Raw genomic sequence first — 17,558 nt, 5'->3', positions numbered from 1 at the left:
TAGTACATTTGTTCAAAAGAATTATTATTGTTGTTGTTGTTGTACTTATTAATTATTAATATTGGTAATTATTATTAATTTGTTGTTACCATTATAAATGTCATTGCTATTATTATATTAAGTTATTTTGTTGTTATTAAATAATAGAAAATTAAAAGCCACATGTTAAGAACATAAGATTGACGCAAAAATAAGAAATATATAAAATATGATATCTCAAATTCATGACAACGAAACTACTAATTTCGGATTACATTTCAAAATAAGCTAAGTGTGACATACAAATTAAATTTAGATTCGGTATACCTCTTCTTACCGAATTCCAAATCTCTCTAGCTATTTGAAGTTGCACGATATTTATTTATTTTTTGCTCAAGTCATAGTTGTTTGTATATCTTGTTCTATTTTATATGGAAAAAAAAGAGTTCAGTTTGCCGACTTCTCAAGTGTGAAACTTTTTTTTAAGGGAAAGTGTGAAACATTGTATAAGTGCTCTTATAAAATAATGACTTGAGTTATATAATTATTTTTAGTAATAATAATAATTATGATTGTTGTTCTAATAATAATGATAATAATAATAATTATTATTAATAATAAAAGTTGTATAAAAGTTGTAATAGAAATAAAATGATAATAATAGTAACACTATAAAGAAGATCTTATAATGTATTGCATAATAATGATTTACAAAGTAATAATATAATAGTAATAATATATTTTATAAAAGATAAGATCTTGTTGAAAAAATAAGTTCAGATCAGTTCAGATCAGATCAGATCAGATCAGATCAGATCAGATCAGATCAGATCAGATCAGAAAAAATAAGTTCAGATCAGATCAGATCAGAAAAAATAAGTTCAGATCAGATCAGATCAGATCAGATAAGTTCAGATCAGAAAATTTCAGGTGAACTGAACATAGCCTAAGAGCCTCAAGCCTGAAAATGAGTGATACACATGAGTGATTTCTACAGAATACAAGGTAAGTTACATAATTCGTCTCTCTTTCAGCTGTTTGTTACTTTGGTAGAAAGGCTTTGGAAAGAAAAGAAAAGAAGTGGAAGGAAATTTGTTACTTTCCAATGTTTGGTTCATTAAAAAAAAATTAAGTGAAATTAAATGGAAAGAATTAAAAAGAAGACTCTTTAATAAAATTTCACTTTCATTTCCTCCCAAAAGTGGGGATATTTGGAAGGAAAGAGAAAATTTATACCAAACATGGGAAGTTAAGGTTTTTTTCCTTTCACTTCCACTCTTTTCTTTCTCTTTCCTTGCTTTCTTTCTCTTCTCTTCCTTTCGTTTACTAAAAAAATGAACCAAACACACTGTTAATAAAGTCTTAAGCGTTGAAACATCTAAAACTCTTAAAATGGGGAAGTCCAACTTTGCATTACAGATATCATTAATAATTTCTCATGACATATGACCATATAGAGATTAATTAACTTGTTAATACAACCTAATTTTTTGCCCTAATGAAACGAGTTGTTTGACTCCTCCTTGTGGCACTAAAGCTTTTGTTATGAGAATGGAAGTATGAAATCATATACGGTCCAGAATAAGCTTTTTTTTCTTTTGGAAAATTTGTCAATTTTTTTTTTTAAAAGTTCAATTTTGCGTAGAAAACCTTATAATTAAAACATTTTTTGCGAAAACAAACCAAAAAGTAAATTATTTTTGCAAGATGAAACCTAATCTCGTTTTCCGATGTTGACTACTATTTCCCTTCTTCCTCCATAATCACCACCACTACCAACACCAACCACCAACCCCCACCCACCCATGCAACCCCCACTTCCCCCCACTCCCAGTCCCCACCAGCTGCATCCCACCACACCCCCAAGAGCAACCCTCAATCCCTTCCTCCACCCATTTAGGTGGCAGTCCCGCACCCTCGTACGTGACTGCCTCAGTCATTTTTTAACCTTGGCTGGGTGGGAGGAGGGAGCTACCTGGGGCGAGGGTTGCGAAGGGGGGTTCTGGGTGACGCAACTGTGGAGGGGGAATGGACGAAGGGATAGGAGAGTGGGGGAGGGGTGATGGAGGGAAGAAAGGAGAGGGGGAGGGGTGATGGCCGGAGGGAAGAAGGGAGAGGAGAGAAGGTAGGGGAGAAGGGGGGTGGAGGGTAAGGTGTGGGGTTGGCGCGTACGGGGGTGGGGGTTGTCGCCTGAGGGGTGAAAGGAGGGGTTGGGGGCTGCTGGCGTGGGGGCGGGGTGGGCTGCAGGTGGTGGGGGCTGGGGGTGAAGTGGGGGTTGCAGGGGTGGTTGGGGGGCTGGCGGCAAGTGTTGCTAGTGGTGGCTAGGTGGTGATTACGGAGGAAGAAGGGAAATAGAAGTGGTCAACACTAGAAAATCCATGGTCAACACTAGAAAATGAGATTAGGTTTCATCTTGGGAAAAAAAAAATACTTTTTGGTTTGTTTTCGCATTATAAGGTTTTTTTTTTTCACAAAACTGAAATTTTAAAAGGTTTTTTTTTCTTGATATAAATTTCCTTCCTTTTTTTTTTTAATTGTTTATCATAATCATGCTCTCAACTATCAAGAGCATCCTCCCATCAATCAATTTAAAGTATCAAAATTCATTTAAACCGTTATTTCAATAGATAAGTCATGTATTAAAATTAATATTGTTTGCTGACGGAGTTTTATAAAAGCAAAGATAGTAAGGATTTTTTTTCTTTTTAAAAAAGATGGAACAATTATCACGAAACACTTATACAAGAATGAAATGCCAATTTATTGAAGGCAAAGACAAAGAAAAATTTGGAGATTACAGATTAGTAATCTCCCACTTACACAAAGAAACCTAGCTAAAAAAGGACACAAAAGAACCTAGCTACTTGGAATATTGCCTTATCTTAGCTTCTACATCCTCCTCCACAAATTAAACCAATATTGAAAAGAAATAACTTATGAACAAGCAATTTAGTGGAGCACTTATATTTACAACATATTATCAAAACTAAAAGAAGAAAAACCTCCACTTAACTTTATATTACATAAATAGAATATAATGTTGATATACTCCATGTAATATATATAGGAAATTCTACTATACACTCGTTCGAAGGTAGACACAAGTGCATTTCACCTACTTGCTGAACGTACGCATGCCATATTGACTCCCAAGGCGATTACACAGAGTATCAGTACATGTAATTTATGCACTGCCTAGATCATGTATAGTATAGGCACTTGAATGTACTTGCATTGCAAACGCTATATATGTTGGTTTGATTAATCTAAAAAATCAACAATTGATCCTTGATATCATATCCCATCTTATCCAAATTAGGCTGCACTGCAAATTGAATCATAGGAGGAGGTCCACAGGTGAGTGCTAGCACATCATCCCCAACTTCTGGTATGTGCTCTCTTAGTATCTTCTCACTTATAAATCCGGTGTCGTATCGCCACCCTTCAGGCCCCTTCTCCACCACATACCACACCTTCACTCGTTCTCTGAACTCATCAGCCCAATTATCAAGCTCTTCTCTTAGCAATATATCGTCCTCCGTTCGATTAGCATACACCACATTCATTTCAGTCTCATCCTCTGGATCTTTTAGTATAGCCTGCATCACTTGATATATTGGTGTTATTCCTGTCCCTCCTGCTATCATTGCCAACTTCTTTGCATATTTTGCCTTTCCATGTACTGTGAAGTTCCCTTTTCCAAGGTACTCAATGTGTCCCAATGGTCCTTTCACTTCCACAATTGATCCCAATTCAAGTGAGTCTAAATGTTGTGACATTATCCCACCATTTGGGAACTTTGGATGTTGTCCCTTGAAGTAAATCTTCACCACAAGATCAAAGTATCCCACTTCATCAACTGTACTAGATGGTGTGTAAGCTCTCATACAAAGCTTATCATCAACATTTGCACACAAGAAGATGTGCTTACCTACAGGTAATCCCAACACATGATCTTTAGATGGTAAGCCAAATCTAAACCTTCTCACATCATGTGAAAGTGAAACTTTCTCAATAAGTTTGCATGAAATTCTTTCCCTTGGATTAAGTGCCACATTACGAAGTGGTGCTGCTTCTTTGATTGGTGCCAAGAATGAATAGTTGGAACCACCATGTACTGAGTTACCAGGTGAAGATGAGTCAGAGGTGTAACCTGTTGAGATTATTTCACCAACTCTAAAGTCCTCTAGTAGCCTCTTAGCTTTGTCTGAGTGTATGGCGTCGAACTCCTCCGTGCAATCGGTTCCGGCATTGATCAAGATACTGTCCGAACCACCCGGGTGATCCTTTAGGAACCTGGTGGCATCATACACATGTCCATGAACAACAATCCAGGCTGACTCTGCTGAGTTGTGTTTCTTCACCTCAGACATTGAGTACATTTTTGATGTTGTGTTCATGAATGGTGTGGATGCAGTCCTCTTCAAGGTGGGTGCATCGGAGATTTCGAGATGTCGTTCACGTGCCATCCACCCACCCGACTTGTTGCCGGGTTGAGTCGGGTGCTCGAATACAATACCAATCTCTCCTTTGTGGGGCTTGCACACATTGGTCTTAACTCGGAACCAGCAGTTGTTCATCATACCCTACATTTACATATCAAAAAATTACTTTGAGATAAAAACATCTAGGAACACTTATTAACACAGGGTATAGCACGAGACTAAAAACTAGTGACTAATTACAAGTTGATATACTTTACTAGTCTACTTCTTATGTTTTATTTAGGAAAGTAACTCATACATACATCTCTTTTTAACTACTACCATTAATTTATAAGATATACTACTTTTCATGTGTGTTAATAAATCCATGTGAATATTTTATTCCAAAAGTAGAGTAAAAAGGAAGGAAAAGGTCAAAGATGCATCATTTACAAATCAAGTTACATGTAAGCCATTCAAGATTCTACAGCTAGAAATTTAAAAATACTAGACAAAACGACGAATTTTCGCTAATTAATATTATTCAATTAGTGATTAAAACCACTTTCAAGTTAATAGAATCAAAATCACTCTTAGCTAATGAATCTCTGGCTAATTGAATTTTATATATTCATTAAGGCATAGAGTATTTAATAAAGAATATTTGACCTTGAGCCAACTTGCAGAGGAAAAGGATGGAGGAGAAAGCAACGATTAAAAAGAAGGGGAAAGATACATCTCCTTGAATTAATTAAAAGAATCAAAGGGTGGGTGGGGAACTCACTCCTTTCATTTTATAATTTAAAGCAGTATCAAATCATGTTAGGCGGCTAAAAGTCCCTATTTTCCACCAAATGTGCGCAGAGATTGGAATCCAGTGTGGGAAGCTTCACCGATTACTATACGAACTGTAGAAATTTTTTTTTTTATCCATATGAACAACTAAGGCAGGACCTATCGTTCACAGCATCTCAATTTTAACTAGACATGGGCATAGGCCGGGCCAGCACACGGGTCAACCCGGCCCAGCCAGTTGTCCGCTACGTGAGCCGCGAGCCTGTCACGGTCAAGAAATTTTATTTCAGGCTCGCACCGGCACAAGCCCGCGAGTCAAAAGCCCCTTTCCTTTGTTTTTTAGCCTAAAACTGTCAAACAACAACATAAAACATGGACCAGGCCACGGAAAAAATTTGGAATTTTCAAGCCCATCACAGTCCGCCACTACGGGCTCGGGCCCGACCAGGCCCGCCATTTTCCCAAGCCCGCGGACCGAGCTCGTGAACAGGTGCGGCCCATGCCCAGATCTAATTTTAAAATTAAGCTAAGACATAGGCAAACGTTAGAAATATGACTTCTTTAATTCTCATACTTTTACCAGCCGTGTTTGGTAGGTGGTAATGAAAACGTTACTAATAATGAAAATTCGTGTAATTTTATAAAGGAAGTTTCATGTTATTTTTCTACAATATATTAATACTTTAACATATTCTACTGAGTTGTAATTAAAAATCATAAATAAAATATAGATTTGAAGATAAAGTTTTATCATAAAGTATAAATTATTATCATTACTATCATTAATAACCAACTGCTCAAAGGATGAGCATTGTCATCCAAGGCAAATTTTGTGTGGAAAATTCAGTTGGCACTTGAAAATGTGTTATTACACATTGAAGGACTGCAAATAGCATCGTCCTTTAAAATTTTGTCACCTTCTCATGCACCTAGTGGAGCAGAAAGGTCAGAAATATAAGGCAAGGAATCAAAACACTGGTACTAATTATTTGCTAAACAACGGAAAGTGTAGGCCCCCAAATTATATAAAGAAACAACAAACTCTCTTCAACCACAGAAAGGGCAAAAAGGACCACTATTGACTTGACAAACACAAGAAAAGCTACTAAAGAGTAAAGACCCCTTCAATTCTTTAAGGACTTCCATACATAAACTAAGCCCATCTATTACAAACAATGTGTGGCATCCATGTGAAAATCTTTAGGACCACTCAGATGCGTAACATGATTTAACACATAAAAAGTTTTTGATTGTAAGAAACAGTTATAATTATTCCCTTTTTAACTGACTTTTCTCCCAAATTACCAGTATGATTAAATGGAAGCAGAATGGAAAGGATTTGGATAAGGAGAAATGAAAATAATTATTATTACCTTTACTAGTTGTTTGGTATCCTAGCAGTGAAATGGAAACAAATGAGAGGTTTATGATTGAGGAAGGAAACGTGATTTGTTTCCACCAATTTGATAAAGGTAACAAATGGGTGGATTGTGAATCCCTCCGAAAACAGTATTTGTTATTTAACACTCATACCAAATAATTAGAAATGAAAACGTTTATTTGAATCCGTTTCCTACATCAAATTTTTCTATACCAAACACCCTCTAATTCCGATTTGTTATCGAATGTCGATATTGCAATTAATATAAGATTTTTCAAATAAAAAAAACGTTGCAATTAAAAACGAACGCGGGAAAAAGAGTTTTTACCATGACATTCCAGATGAGCTTTTCAGGTTGGGTGTTGAGACCTTCATCCCAAGCACGAACAGCAATCTCTTTAGCTCCAAGTAAGTCAAGTACCTCCACCTCTAAAGACCAAAAACACCAACACCAGTATTTTCCATATTTACTAGGCTTTTCTTGGATGTCCAATTCACATACATGCCATGTTTCACCTCCATCCAGTGTTAACTCTACTCGTGTTACTTTTCTTCCTCCTCCTGTACAATTTTAACATCAACGGTAAATTTATTAAAACATCCAAACGTAAATACTACGTATTATAGACTATATCCAAGTATTTGACCCTTCACTAGGACGAAATTGCATTTCTAGGAGAAGTTGGAAGCTAGTGGAGTTTTCAAGGGTCAAACAGATCCAAAAAGCATGTGATGTTACCATTTTCATTATTACTATAGGAGTTTCTGGTAACCAAAATTCCCGAGGATGCATAAACATATTCCACTTTAACCATAGTCGATATGTTTTTAATTCGAACTCCGAGGACGCATAAATATTTTTCGATTTCCTTAAATCTATGTTGCTCAGACTTGGGTATCCATGTCCGACAACGATACGTGTCTAAGTGTCCGACTCGACTATTTTTTTTAAGCTCAAAACAAAGTGTCCCACCCATGTCCGAGTGTCGAGGATTCGACACAGGTACTTAAGGTGAAATGAAGAGTCTGAGCAACATAGCCTTAAGTTGAATTAGTCGAAGTCTAGTAAGTTCATGATTATCGGGTAATTAAATATATGTACCAATTATTATCATTATTCTATTAGAGTGTTATACTAGGTTATATAAGGGGGTGACGAAATTATTTTTCCTGTATTCAATTTTCCTCCAAAGTCGTGGCAATTGACTTTTTAGAAAGGCTTTAAAGATTCTCCTCCTGGTTCTTTTTCTGGGAACAAGTCCTTGATCCAATAACGTGTAAAATTAATCGATCTGTCCTCTATAACACAAAACTATTACATTTCCAATTTAACCTTTTGATTTAAGAGTAGACAAAGTTAGATTTACCATAAACTATAATTATTCAGGCTGCCGACATCCTGCTGAGATTCAACTTTATAGTACTAATTTGACTATTTAATTAAAATGTAACATGCCAACATTAGTAAATTGGTACAGAAATTCCATTTTCTATCTTTAGATTAACCATTTCTACTAAAAAGAAGGGAGTCTGCTTATTCCGATAATATGATGTTGCAGGCTTATAACATATCTATCAACATTTCTTCTAAAACATGAGAAAGATAGTTAATTAGCTGACTAATATGAGAAAGATGTAGTAAAACATACCAGAATAAGCATAACCCCTAATTGTGTAAGGGCGTTGAGTAGTCCACGCGTTGATAGGCAAAATCTCCTCGTGGCAAGGCGTTGTTATCACTGAATTTATGTTTAGCTCATTTATGATGAACTCCGGCTTGTACCACCAAGCTGCAAATTTAATAAATTGCATGCTCCAAAATTAGTATACAAACATACATATGTGTATTCAGATAAAATAACGTATGCACATGCGTAAAATTCGATACTACCTCCGTTCACATTTTCTACTCATACTTTATGTCAAATCGTTACAAATAATATGAAACAGAGGTAGTATTAGAGATATATAGATATATATACCTTCAGTATTTGCAAGTTCAGCATCAACATGAGAAGGAAGGACTCTATTATCCTTAAAATGGTAGTAATTATCTGATTCAGAAGTGGTAACAATAATTCGCTTCAACCACTTAACCATACGGCCACCAATAAATCCAGGAATAATCATCCGAACCGGAAACCCGTGATCAGGGCTAAGTTTTTCTCCATTTTGCATGTAGGCTAACATAATATCACGAGCCGGATCGAGAGCGAGCTCTCTTCTTACACTAGTACCATATTTCGACCCTCCGCCCCCAGGAAGGTCTTCGGCGCCCTCAAAACATACGTTGAGGGCGCCTTTCTTTGACGTGAGGATCCCACACCGCTTCAGTACGTCGCGGAGTGGGACCCCACGCCATACAGAAGTTGATACTGCTGCTGATCCCCAGTTAAACCCTATAGATTGTTTAACCATATTTTGTTCCTTCCTTCGGTTCCCTGCACACACAAGTGTGACAGGGAACTCCCGGCTTTGGAACTCATTGACCAATTGGTCAATGGTAAACCGGGCTGGTCTTTTGACCAGCCCGGTTACCTCAACGGTCCAGTCCTCCCACTTAGCGTTGGGGACTGGACCGTGGTTCCGCACATAATGTAGCGGAACCGGAGTAATAAACCCGTGATGCATTAAACGGGTTAATGGTGGCTCCGAATTAAAGGGATGTTTCCCTGTAAGACGGATCATTGATGAATTTCTTTCTATCCAATTATCAGCTGTTCCCTCATCACGAGCATCCACACTGGATGGCTCTAATTCACTGTTACCTTTCTTGATCAACTCATTCCATTCGTTGATCTCTTCTTCGTCTTCCTCATCATCACTATCGCTGTAATAAATATTGCTAGACACCTTCGTCTCAGGAGGTTTAATACGCTCATTCGAGGGCGAGTTAAAATTATACCCCCGAATCGGTGAGTCGGAACGGTGGTGAGTTGTGAATGGTGTACGAACGACGCCGTTTATGGTTGATGGGTTATACTGGCGATCGACAGATGCTGCCATCGCTCAAAAACAACAGAAAAAAATGTAGGAATTTTAAGAAGAACAAAGAAAAAGAAAAGGAAAAGAGAAAAGACTACGCTTCTTCCTCAATATTTCTTGACCTGGTTTTTTAGTATTCTCTAAGTTTGGTTTTGTGTTTCACTGGAAAAAAGTGGGCGGGGTAGACGATGTGTATATATAGGGGTAAAGGAAGGACATCTTCATGATATTTGATGATATTTAATAAGAGACACACACTTTTAATATTATAATGTGAAAGTGAATCCACTAGATTACAAACATATGAACCTATGGCCTTGGTTCAACTATACTATTTATATGGTTTCAAATCTTGTTAGAGAAGATATATCAATATATACTATAGACCGATAGACGACGTACGTATCCATTGGATTGGCTAGGGAGGGATTCAAGTTACGATTATGAAAAATATCGTCGCACTCTCTCTGTCTCATAATACGATATATTTATTACAAGGTAAATTCGATTGCGTATGCTATTCGATATCCTTATTTATGTTATTTGCAGGAATAGATCTAAATGATTTATATATCATATGAAATGTCGGGTGGTGCAAGCCTGACTTGTGCCCCTACGCACTTCACACTTAATGTGGTGCGTGCGTAATATGCTACATCGTTGAATCTAACATCTTATATTGTCATCCTCTAGTTAGTCAGGGTAGATTGTTGGGTGTAATGGAGAGAGGCAAATGACATAAAAGATCGAGTATCTGGACATAAAAAAAAGGTATATCTTAACTTGACAAATGGACTCACATAGGATTCATATGAAAATGAGTCAACTGACAGAAAAACTTGGAAATTAATAGGAAAAGCCGTCCAAATTTTTAGATTTACGATGTTAATTTCTATTTTCGTAAAGATAAATCTTTCCTTTAATTGAAGAGACACTTTTTTTCATTGTTTCCAACACACTACTTTAATCACTTATACAATAGTCATTATAAAAAAAATAAAGTTATTTAGGCTCTGTTTGACAACATATTTAAGTCACCTTAAATGAGTAGTGTTATAAGTTTAAGTCACCTAAATAATTGTATTTGGGTTAAGAGGTTAAATAAAATTTAAGCTCAAAATGTTTGAAATTGAGTTGCTATCAAATATAACATCTCAATTGAGTTGCTATCAAATATAACATCTCAAAACAAGAAATATAATATATTTTCTCTCTAAAGTCCTAGCCTCCTCTACCTTTTCTTCAACAATTTAGGGGCTGTCATGGATGATTTCATCCATGGTAAGCCTCTTTTTCCCTTTTATTTTCAGTTTTTATTTCTTGTTTTGTTGAATAAATTAGTACTCCCTCTGTATTTTTTTATCTTTCCTACTTTGACTTTGCACGTTTGCCAATGCACTTATTTTATGTTAATTATCTTCCATTACATATTAGTAAAAATTATAATAATTGAATATTAATAAAGTACTCATTGAGACGAATCAAACAAGACCCCACATGACTATATTTTTTTCTTATATATCGAGAAAAATCTAAAAGATTCTCTCCACTTGTGAATAGTGTCAAGATTCTAAGTGAGAAAGATAAAAAAATACAGAGGGAGTATCTCTTTAATTTATGAGGTTTTTTCAGATCCTATTATGAGGTTTTTAGTCTCTGTTGTGGAGATCTCATTCTCCCTTATGGAAATTGTGAGTAGGGTTATTTAATTTTAAAATATGAGAAATTGTTCTCATTGGTTGAAGTTCGAGATTCAACATGAAGGTATTGTAATCTCGAATGCGGTTAATATGGCTCGATCAAGAATGCTCTTCCAAAACTATGTCAGAATGATAGACTTCCTCATCAATAGTTGCTTAATTCAACAAATACAAGGGGATTGCGCTGTATTGCTCGATCTAGTTCATTGTAGTTTCTTCGAAGACGAATTTGATTTAACCTTGTTTAATTGTATCTTTTTTTTCTTTAATATCTATTGTAGATACCGTTTGGCTTTCAATTATTAATGAAATTTCTCTTTCAAAAAAATAAAATAATTGCAATCAGTTCAATTCAATTCAATTGCAATCAGTTTTATTCAATTCAATTGTTTCATGTCTAAAACAACAAACCCTTAATTATGTTCAGCCTTAATATCAAAAGAGGATGAGGAATTCACATCATGATACAAATGAAAGTGTAGTGTATTACTATTGGTTTTCAGATGACAAATGGCGTCGTTTAGTATCGGCACAAATATTACATGTGGCGCAGGGTTTTAACCAGAGAAAAGTCACTGACTCACTGACAAGAAAGAAAAGTTAATAGAAGCGATATGAGACAACGTTTATAGTCACACTGATACATTAGTAATAAATAGAGATCGAAGCCATTAACCTACGGCTTTACTCCGAGATTACACTGCATGTAGCATGCATATGCATGCATGTACAAGGTTAGTATCAACTAATTACTAGTTACTACGTCTGTCCGATATACTGCATGCAAGTTGCAACGGCACAAATGCTAAACCGTTGTGCAGAAATCACTTATTAGTTCATGATTGTTAATTTACATATCTCAACTTTTAACTAATATATAGACTCACTTCGTAAAGTCATGGGGTGTTATATTCATAACTCAGCATATATAAGATCATGTTAATTTATTATTTGTTTATATCGTTGTCTTTTATGGCTCTTTATACAAAACAAATTAGGTACATCCATGATTTATTATCATTTACATTATTTTAAGAAATGAAATACATCCTAGAAAATATAAGGATCTTATTTCGACTATTGCCGGCGTCAATTTCTTCCACAAAGTTCTCAAATTTTGGCTTAAATAAATTAGATTACAAAATTAAACTGTATTTTGTGAATTGACATAAAAGAGAATATCATTTACTCGCTATGTCTAGAAAAAATAGTTGTATACGTCATCTTGGGATGTTGGCATGGAGAAATTGTCACTTCCTCTAAAATCAAAGTATATATGATTCGATTTTCGAATATCTTGCTTAAATGTAAAGTAACAAAGAATAAAATAAATTACTCTAATAATCCTAAAAGAGTATTAGAGGGATGACGTTACAATCTAATCTCAATAGAGAAAATATATATTGATTAATAAAATTAAAGGGACGATTTCTTTGTGAAAACTCAAATAATTTGTGAAAAATCACAATGAATTAGAGGCGTCTCATCGCAGTGAATAAAAAGCAAAAAAAAAATCTCTTTCTAAAGCATTGGAAAGGAGAAAAACACAAAAAGTTATGTTTGCACTTATAACTAAAAAGTCTTCTCTTACTCCCTCTTACAATAAAATATTGAAGGCACTCGTTCAACAAAAAGGTCATTTGCATTGAAATAGTTGTTTGGTTAAGTATGAGAAGTAGAAATTTCTATGAAAAGCTAAAAACTTCCAAGGCTTAAGGAGATTGTATTGTCATGACATAAACCCTGTTCTTTTAGGAACAACTACTTTAAGTTCACTTCAGCTCAATTTAGTTTAGTTGGTTTCCTTTTAAAGACGATCTTATTCAGCTCGGTTCAAACCAAAAAATACATATTTTATTATAAAGACACCATAGAGAATGCCCCATAACTTCTCATCAATTGTGGTGGCAAATAAAGTTGGTAATTTCCTTGTCTACTCAAAGCAAGACACGATCCTTGAAGTAATTGAATTTAATTATTCAAGGCAAGTTGTGTGGCATAAGGTGTTGTAAGTCCACAATTAACTTAATGTAGAGTAAAACTTCCCTCCCATCTTAAAAGTAATGATACTTATACAAGTTTATTTTAGACTTTTAAAGAATTTAGAAAATATGATACTTATACCAAAATTACCAAGCACATTGATTTTAAAAGTTGACAGCAAAGAATATATAAATGCATTTCGCATGTCATATTTATATTTTTGATTTTAATTAATTTTATATAGAAATACTGAGTAAAAACAAAAAACCATAACAAACAACTCTTAACTTATTTATGTACGATACTTCGTATGTTTAATGTTTTTGACTTTGCATGGACTCCTTCTCTCGTCTTTCCATAATACGTAATTACGTACACCAGCTTTGGTATCAAGGTATGTCATGTCTTTTGAATTCATCAACGCAACGTCTCCAAAAAAAGTACTGCACATAGATGTCAGATGAGTAGGACATCACCCAAAGAAATATGAGAAAAATGTGGTTTTCAACGTAACATAAAGTGATTCATAAATTTGAAACCTTTACCAACCTGAAACAAGAGAAAAACTTCCCTCGTTATACCTTTCCCAGTTGTTATCTGCCTTAGATTTACGTAAACAGTGAACGCAAAAAGGTGAACGCACCTTCATAAACAACAGGAAATTAGGCATCACAAAAGAAAAGCAAATGTTTACTTCCTTCATTTGGTTTAAGCTTAATTACTTTGGGCGGCGCCTGTTGTATGTGTCTTCTCTATTAATCTAGTGTATGTCATTATAGTTATTGTGTATTCAATTATTCATATATGATAGTACCTACTCTCAAATTCATATATTCTATCACTGTATCACATAATCTATGAATGGTGCAAATTTCCCTATTATGATGCATGTATTAAATGAAAACACCGGTAGCGTCAATATAGGTTTTTAAGCATAATGTAAGCAAGCATTTTTATTTTTTTTGACAATGGCCGGGAACACTTGCATAAATTAAAATCGGAAGTAGTAAGCAAGTATTTTTGCATACGTTTTGTTTTGACGCAGTCGGAAAATTCAGAGAAAAGCAAGCGCTAATCTCGATCAAGAACAAACAAATTTACAAGCGCTAAATTTGCAAAAATCCGAAATCCACCAGAAAAGAGTAGAAACTCTGAGAATTGAGATATTATTAAAGATCAAAAACTGTCTCCCAATATATATAATGACCTAATAATGTTTAAATACTTAACACAAAACCCTAATACGAAATTAAGGAAATAATAAAATCCGGAAATAATTAAAATGATGTTTTTGTTGGCCCGTTCCGCTTCCAGAAATGTATCACAATAAGCAATCGGACTCCGTCTGCCCGATTAGTAGAAATCATTTCAGACTATTTTGACGAACTTCACCATCGAACTTATCCGCTAACCTTCCTACGTCATATTTATATCTTTCCAGTTGCTTTTTTACAATTTTCAATAAACATATTTAACTTTTCTAATTACATATAAGTAAAAACAATAATTAATCTGCATATACACATTACTGATCTAAGATTATTAATGATTTGTTTTCCTCAACTTAATCTATTTTCTTCTGAATGTAACTTATTTTAATTTAACTCAACTTTTTTTTCTTAACTTAACTTATCTAATTATTTCAGCTTTAAGTAGAATTTAACTTAAAAGTATACCACTACAATTTAAAGCAAGAGGCGTTTTCTCAAACTAAATTTTTTCTAATGTATCACAGCCTTGTGGTCAATAATTCCGGTTTTCGTGCCTCATGCTTTGGAGAACATATATGTACTAATTACTCTATAAGACTATAATATACTTCTCTATATGTATATAGTATATAATTTCTGTTAACACTAAGCACTAGTAGGAAAGGATAAAGGGAAAAGGAAAGTGGAGTTGATATGGTAAACAAAATGCAAGTGGGTTAATGGGCTGCCCACATCAATAAATATCAGAAAGGTAGTGAAGTGTTGATGAGATTCAGTAAACAAAAATTTGATAGCACGATGCACGTCCATCAAATTATATCCATGTCAAAGTTTTTAATACTGCCATGTCAACCAACTTGAGCTGATATGGAAATGTTATATGTTTATATAGGATATCAAGTGCAAATTTCAAAATATAACTTCAAAACTATGAGTATTCTCCAATATGGAATTGGACCTGATGAATACTTAAGTACATATATTATTTTGAAATTTATGTGTAAGGTATTTTTGGAAGGTTGGTATGTAAACATTTCAAAATAGTTAACTTTTCAATATAAGTACATATATTAAAATAAGACAAATAATAAATTTTTTACTTTTCTTAAATCCTATGAAAAAAGAGAATATATTATGGGACCAAGAGAACAGTAAGTTGATTATAAAGGTATTCGAGAGTTGAAACGTTGGTTAAAAGATAACTAGTATTGGTAAGCTATTTACGAGTTGATTTCTAATAAACTAGTTGGAAAAGGTAAAATGACCTGAACATTCAAAACACGCTTAAACATGCTTATGAAAACATGGTTGAAAAATAACCTAACTAAAACTGGTAAGTATGAGAAATACTCAGATGCCTGGTATGAGGATTGAGTATGCGCATAGGTCGATCTACTAACAAGATTGCGGATAGACTTGCAAAAGATTGTAGGATGATGTTGTGGAATTCAATAAATTATGCTTATCTGAACACCCCCTAATTGTATATTTTCACTCTATGATGAGGAAAAATTTGGTAGTTCTAGAGATATAACATAACTTTATGTTGTGTTTTTTTTTTTTGATAGTTTTATTGCTCAACTACCCAAGAGGGTAAGTAGTACAGCTCAAATTCCACAAAAGAGAACAGAGTTCCATCAAAATTCAAGTCTAAGCTACTGTAACTACATATTCAGTGATTCCATACAACAAATTCTGAGTTGCGAAAAAGCTTCTGCTTAGCTATAAGATCAGCTACTGAGAAAGAGTGTTGATGTTTTGCAGAAATTGTGAGCTTGAGACCTCTAGATGGGGTAGATCTGATAAAGTTCAGAATTAGATTAAGGTTCACCGGTCCCCCTGAAGCACTGGAACACCAATTGGCTGCCATTTGAGAGTCTGCCCAGATTTCAATTGAGAAGCTTCTAAACCGATCAGAGCTGAGGGAGATTTGTACTGCTCTATGAATTGCTAATACCATGGCAGAGCTATAATCCATAGCAGGGATAGGACCCGAAAAAAGGCACAGCAGTTCATTATTTTCATTGAGGAGAGCACCTCCTATAACTGAAATATTGGGAGGCGCGTTGAGGGAGACTTCAACTAACCATACTGACTTTCCTTTAGGAACCAAGTCTCTTGCAAGAGATCTTGAGAGAGATCTGGTGGGAGGAGAGCGTAGATTCAAATTCATCCAAAAGAGGCAGCTTGGGTTTCTCAGGACTTCGTCAGCGGAATATGGGAACCCTTCCTTCCACCCTTTGATCCACCAGCAAAGGCGGAGGAGGACCATATTCTGAACTTCTATAGATGAGCTTGGTGAGTTGGAAAAAACTCGTGCATTTCTCTCCTTCCAAAGTGACCATATAATCACTTGGAAAGATGCAACCCAAACTTTCCTAAAGAATTTATTTTTGGTTGGGAAAAACCATTGACCAAAAGCTTGCTCAATGTTTGAAGGCCAAACCCATGAAAAGTGCCAGAGATCACACCACCAATTCCATATGGATTGAGCAAATGAGCAGTGAAGAAATAAATGGGAGACGTCTTCTGTATCCAAGTCGCACAATGAGCAAGATATATCGGAGAGGGGCAAGATATTATGTGATACAAGTTTCTTTTTTGTGTTAATTTTTCCCAATAACACCAACCAAGAAAAGATCTCAATTCTAAAAGGAACTAATCCTTTCCATATCTTCAAAGAAACTCCCTGGAGGAAGGGTTCAGATTTTGAAGAAAGCACCATATAAAACGATTTTACCGAAAAAGAATCTGAGTTGTTTGGAGACCAACTTTATGTTGTGTTTATATCTTACTATTCCTCCTTTGCATAAAAAAGTAGAGAAATATAAGTTATTTGAAGTCATTGTAAAATGAATTGATTAAAATTTTACGAGGTGGTATCCAATATTTGAGATTAATTCTCGTTTATATCAATGTGCTTAGTTGTTCTATAATAACAAAAGTAATGTCAAACCGAGTCGAAATTGATAATGAAACTCAAAAGCGGGCAGTTGAGCTTAAATGACAAGTTAAGGTAATTGGAATACTAGCCAACAAACTTTAAATGTTTAGGAGTACCATTACATTCAGTACACTTATATTTTACAAGCTAAGTTAA

The 17,558-nt window shown here is 34.9% G+C and overlaps 2 protein-coding genes across 2 annotated transcripts; both read right to left on the bottom strand.

Annotated features, from left to right (window-relative positions):
• Positions 1-2,716: 2,716 nt before the first annotated feature.
• LOC104887841 (nitrate reductase [NADH]) lies at positions 2,717-9,746 on the bottom strand. The gene is made up of 4 exons (XM_010672627.4): positions 8,562-9,746; positions 8,229-8,369; positions 6,908-7,140; positions 2,717-4,565 (listed from the first exon to the last, which is right to left on the bottom strand). The coding sequence occupies exons 1-4, from the start codon at positions 9,583-9,585 to the stop codon at positions 3,246-3,248; spliced, it is 2,718 nt and encodes a 905-aa protein (XP_010670929.2). The 5' UTR covers positions 9,586-9,746; the 3' UTR covers positions 2,717-3,245.
• A 6,384-nt stretch (positions 9,747-16,130) lies between these two features.
• LOC104889900 (uncharacterized) lies at positions 16,131-16,730 on the bottom strand. The gene has a single exon (XM_010675240.1). The coding sequence runs from the start codon at positions 16,728-16,730 to the stop codon at positions 16,131-16,133; it is 600 nt and encodes a 199-aa protein (XP_010673542.1).
• Between the last annotated feature and the right edge of the window lie 828 nt (positions 16,731-17,558).

Source organism: Beta vulgaris, chromosome 1 (genome assembly GCF_026745355.1).
Source record: "Beta vulgaris subsp. vulgaris cultivar EL10 chromosome 1, EL10.2, whole genome shotgun sequence".
Taxonomy (NCBI): domain Eukaryota; kingdom Viridiplantae; phylum Streptophyta; class Magnoliopsida; order Caryophyllales; family Amaranthaceae; genus Beta; species Beta vulgaris.
The sequence above is the reverse complement of the archived record's forward strand: the minus strand, read 5'-3'. Positions and strand labels throughout refer to the sequence as shown.

What these genes read in the sequence shown, in the direction of transcription:
- LOC104887841 (XM_010672627.4), bottom strand. Translation starts at nt 9,585, where the DNA reads ATGGCAGCATCTGTCGATCGCCAGTATAACCCATCAACCATAAACGGC. An exon ending in TGAACTTGCAAATACTGAAG is followed by an intron (nt 8,370 to 8,561) that starts GTATATATATCT and finishes TTAAATTTGCAG; the next exon opens with CTTGGTGGTACAAGCCGGAG. An exon ending in AGCTCATCTGGAATGTCATG is followed by an intron (nt 4,566 to 6,907) that starts GTAAAAACTCTT and finishes ATGTAAATGTAG; the next exon opens with GGTATGATGAACAACTGCTG.
- LOC104889900 (XM_010675240.1), bottom strand. Translation starts at nt 16,730, where the DNA reads ATGGTCCTCCTCCGCCTTTGCTGGTGGATCAAAGGGTGGAAGGAAGGG.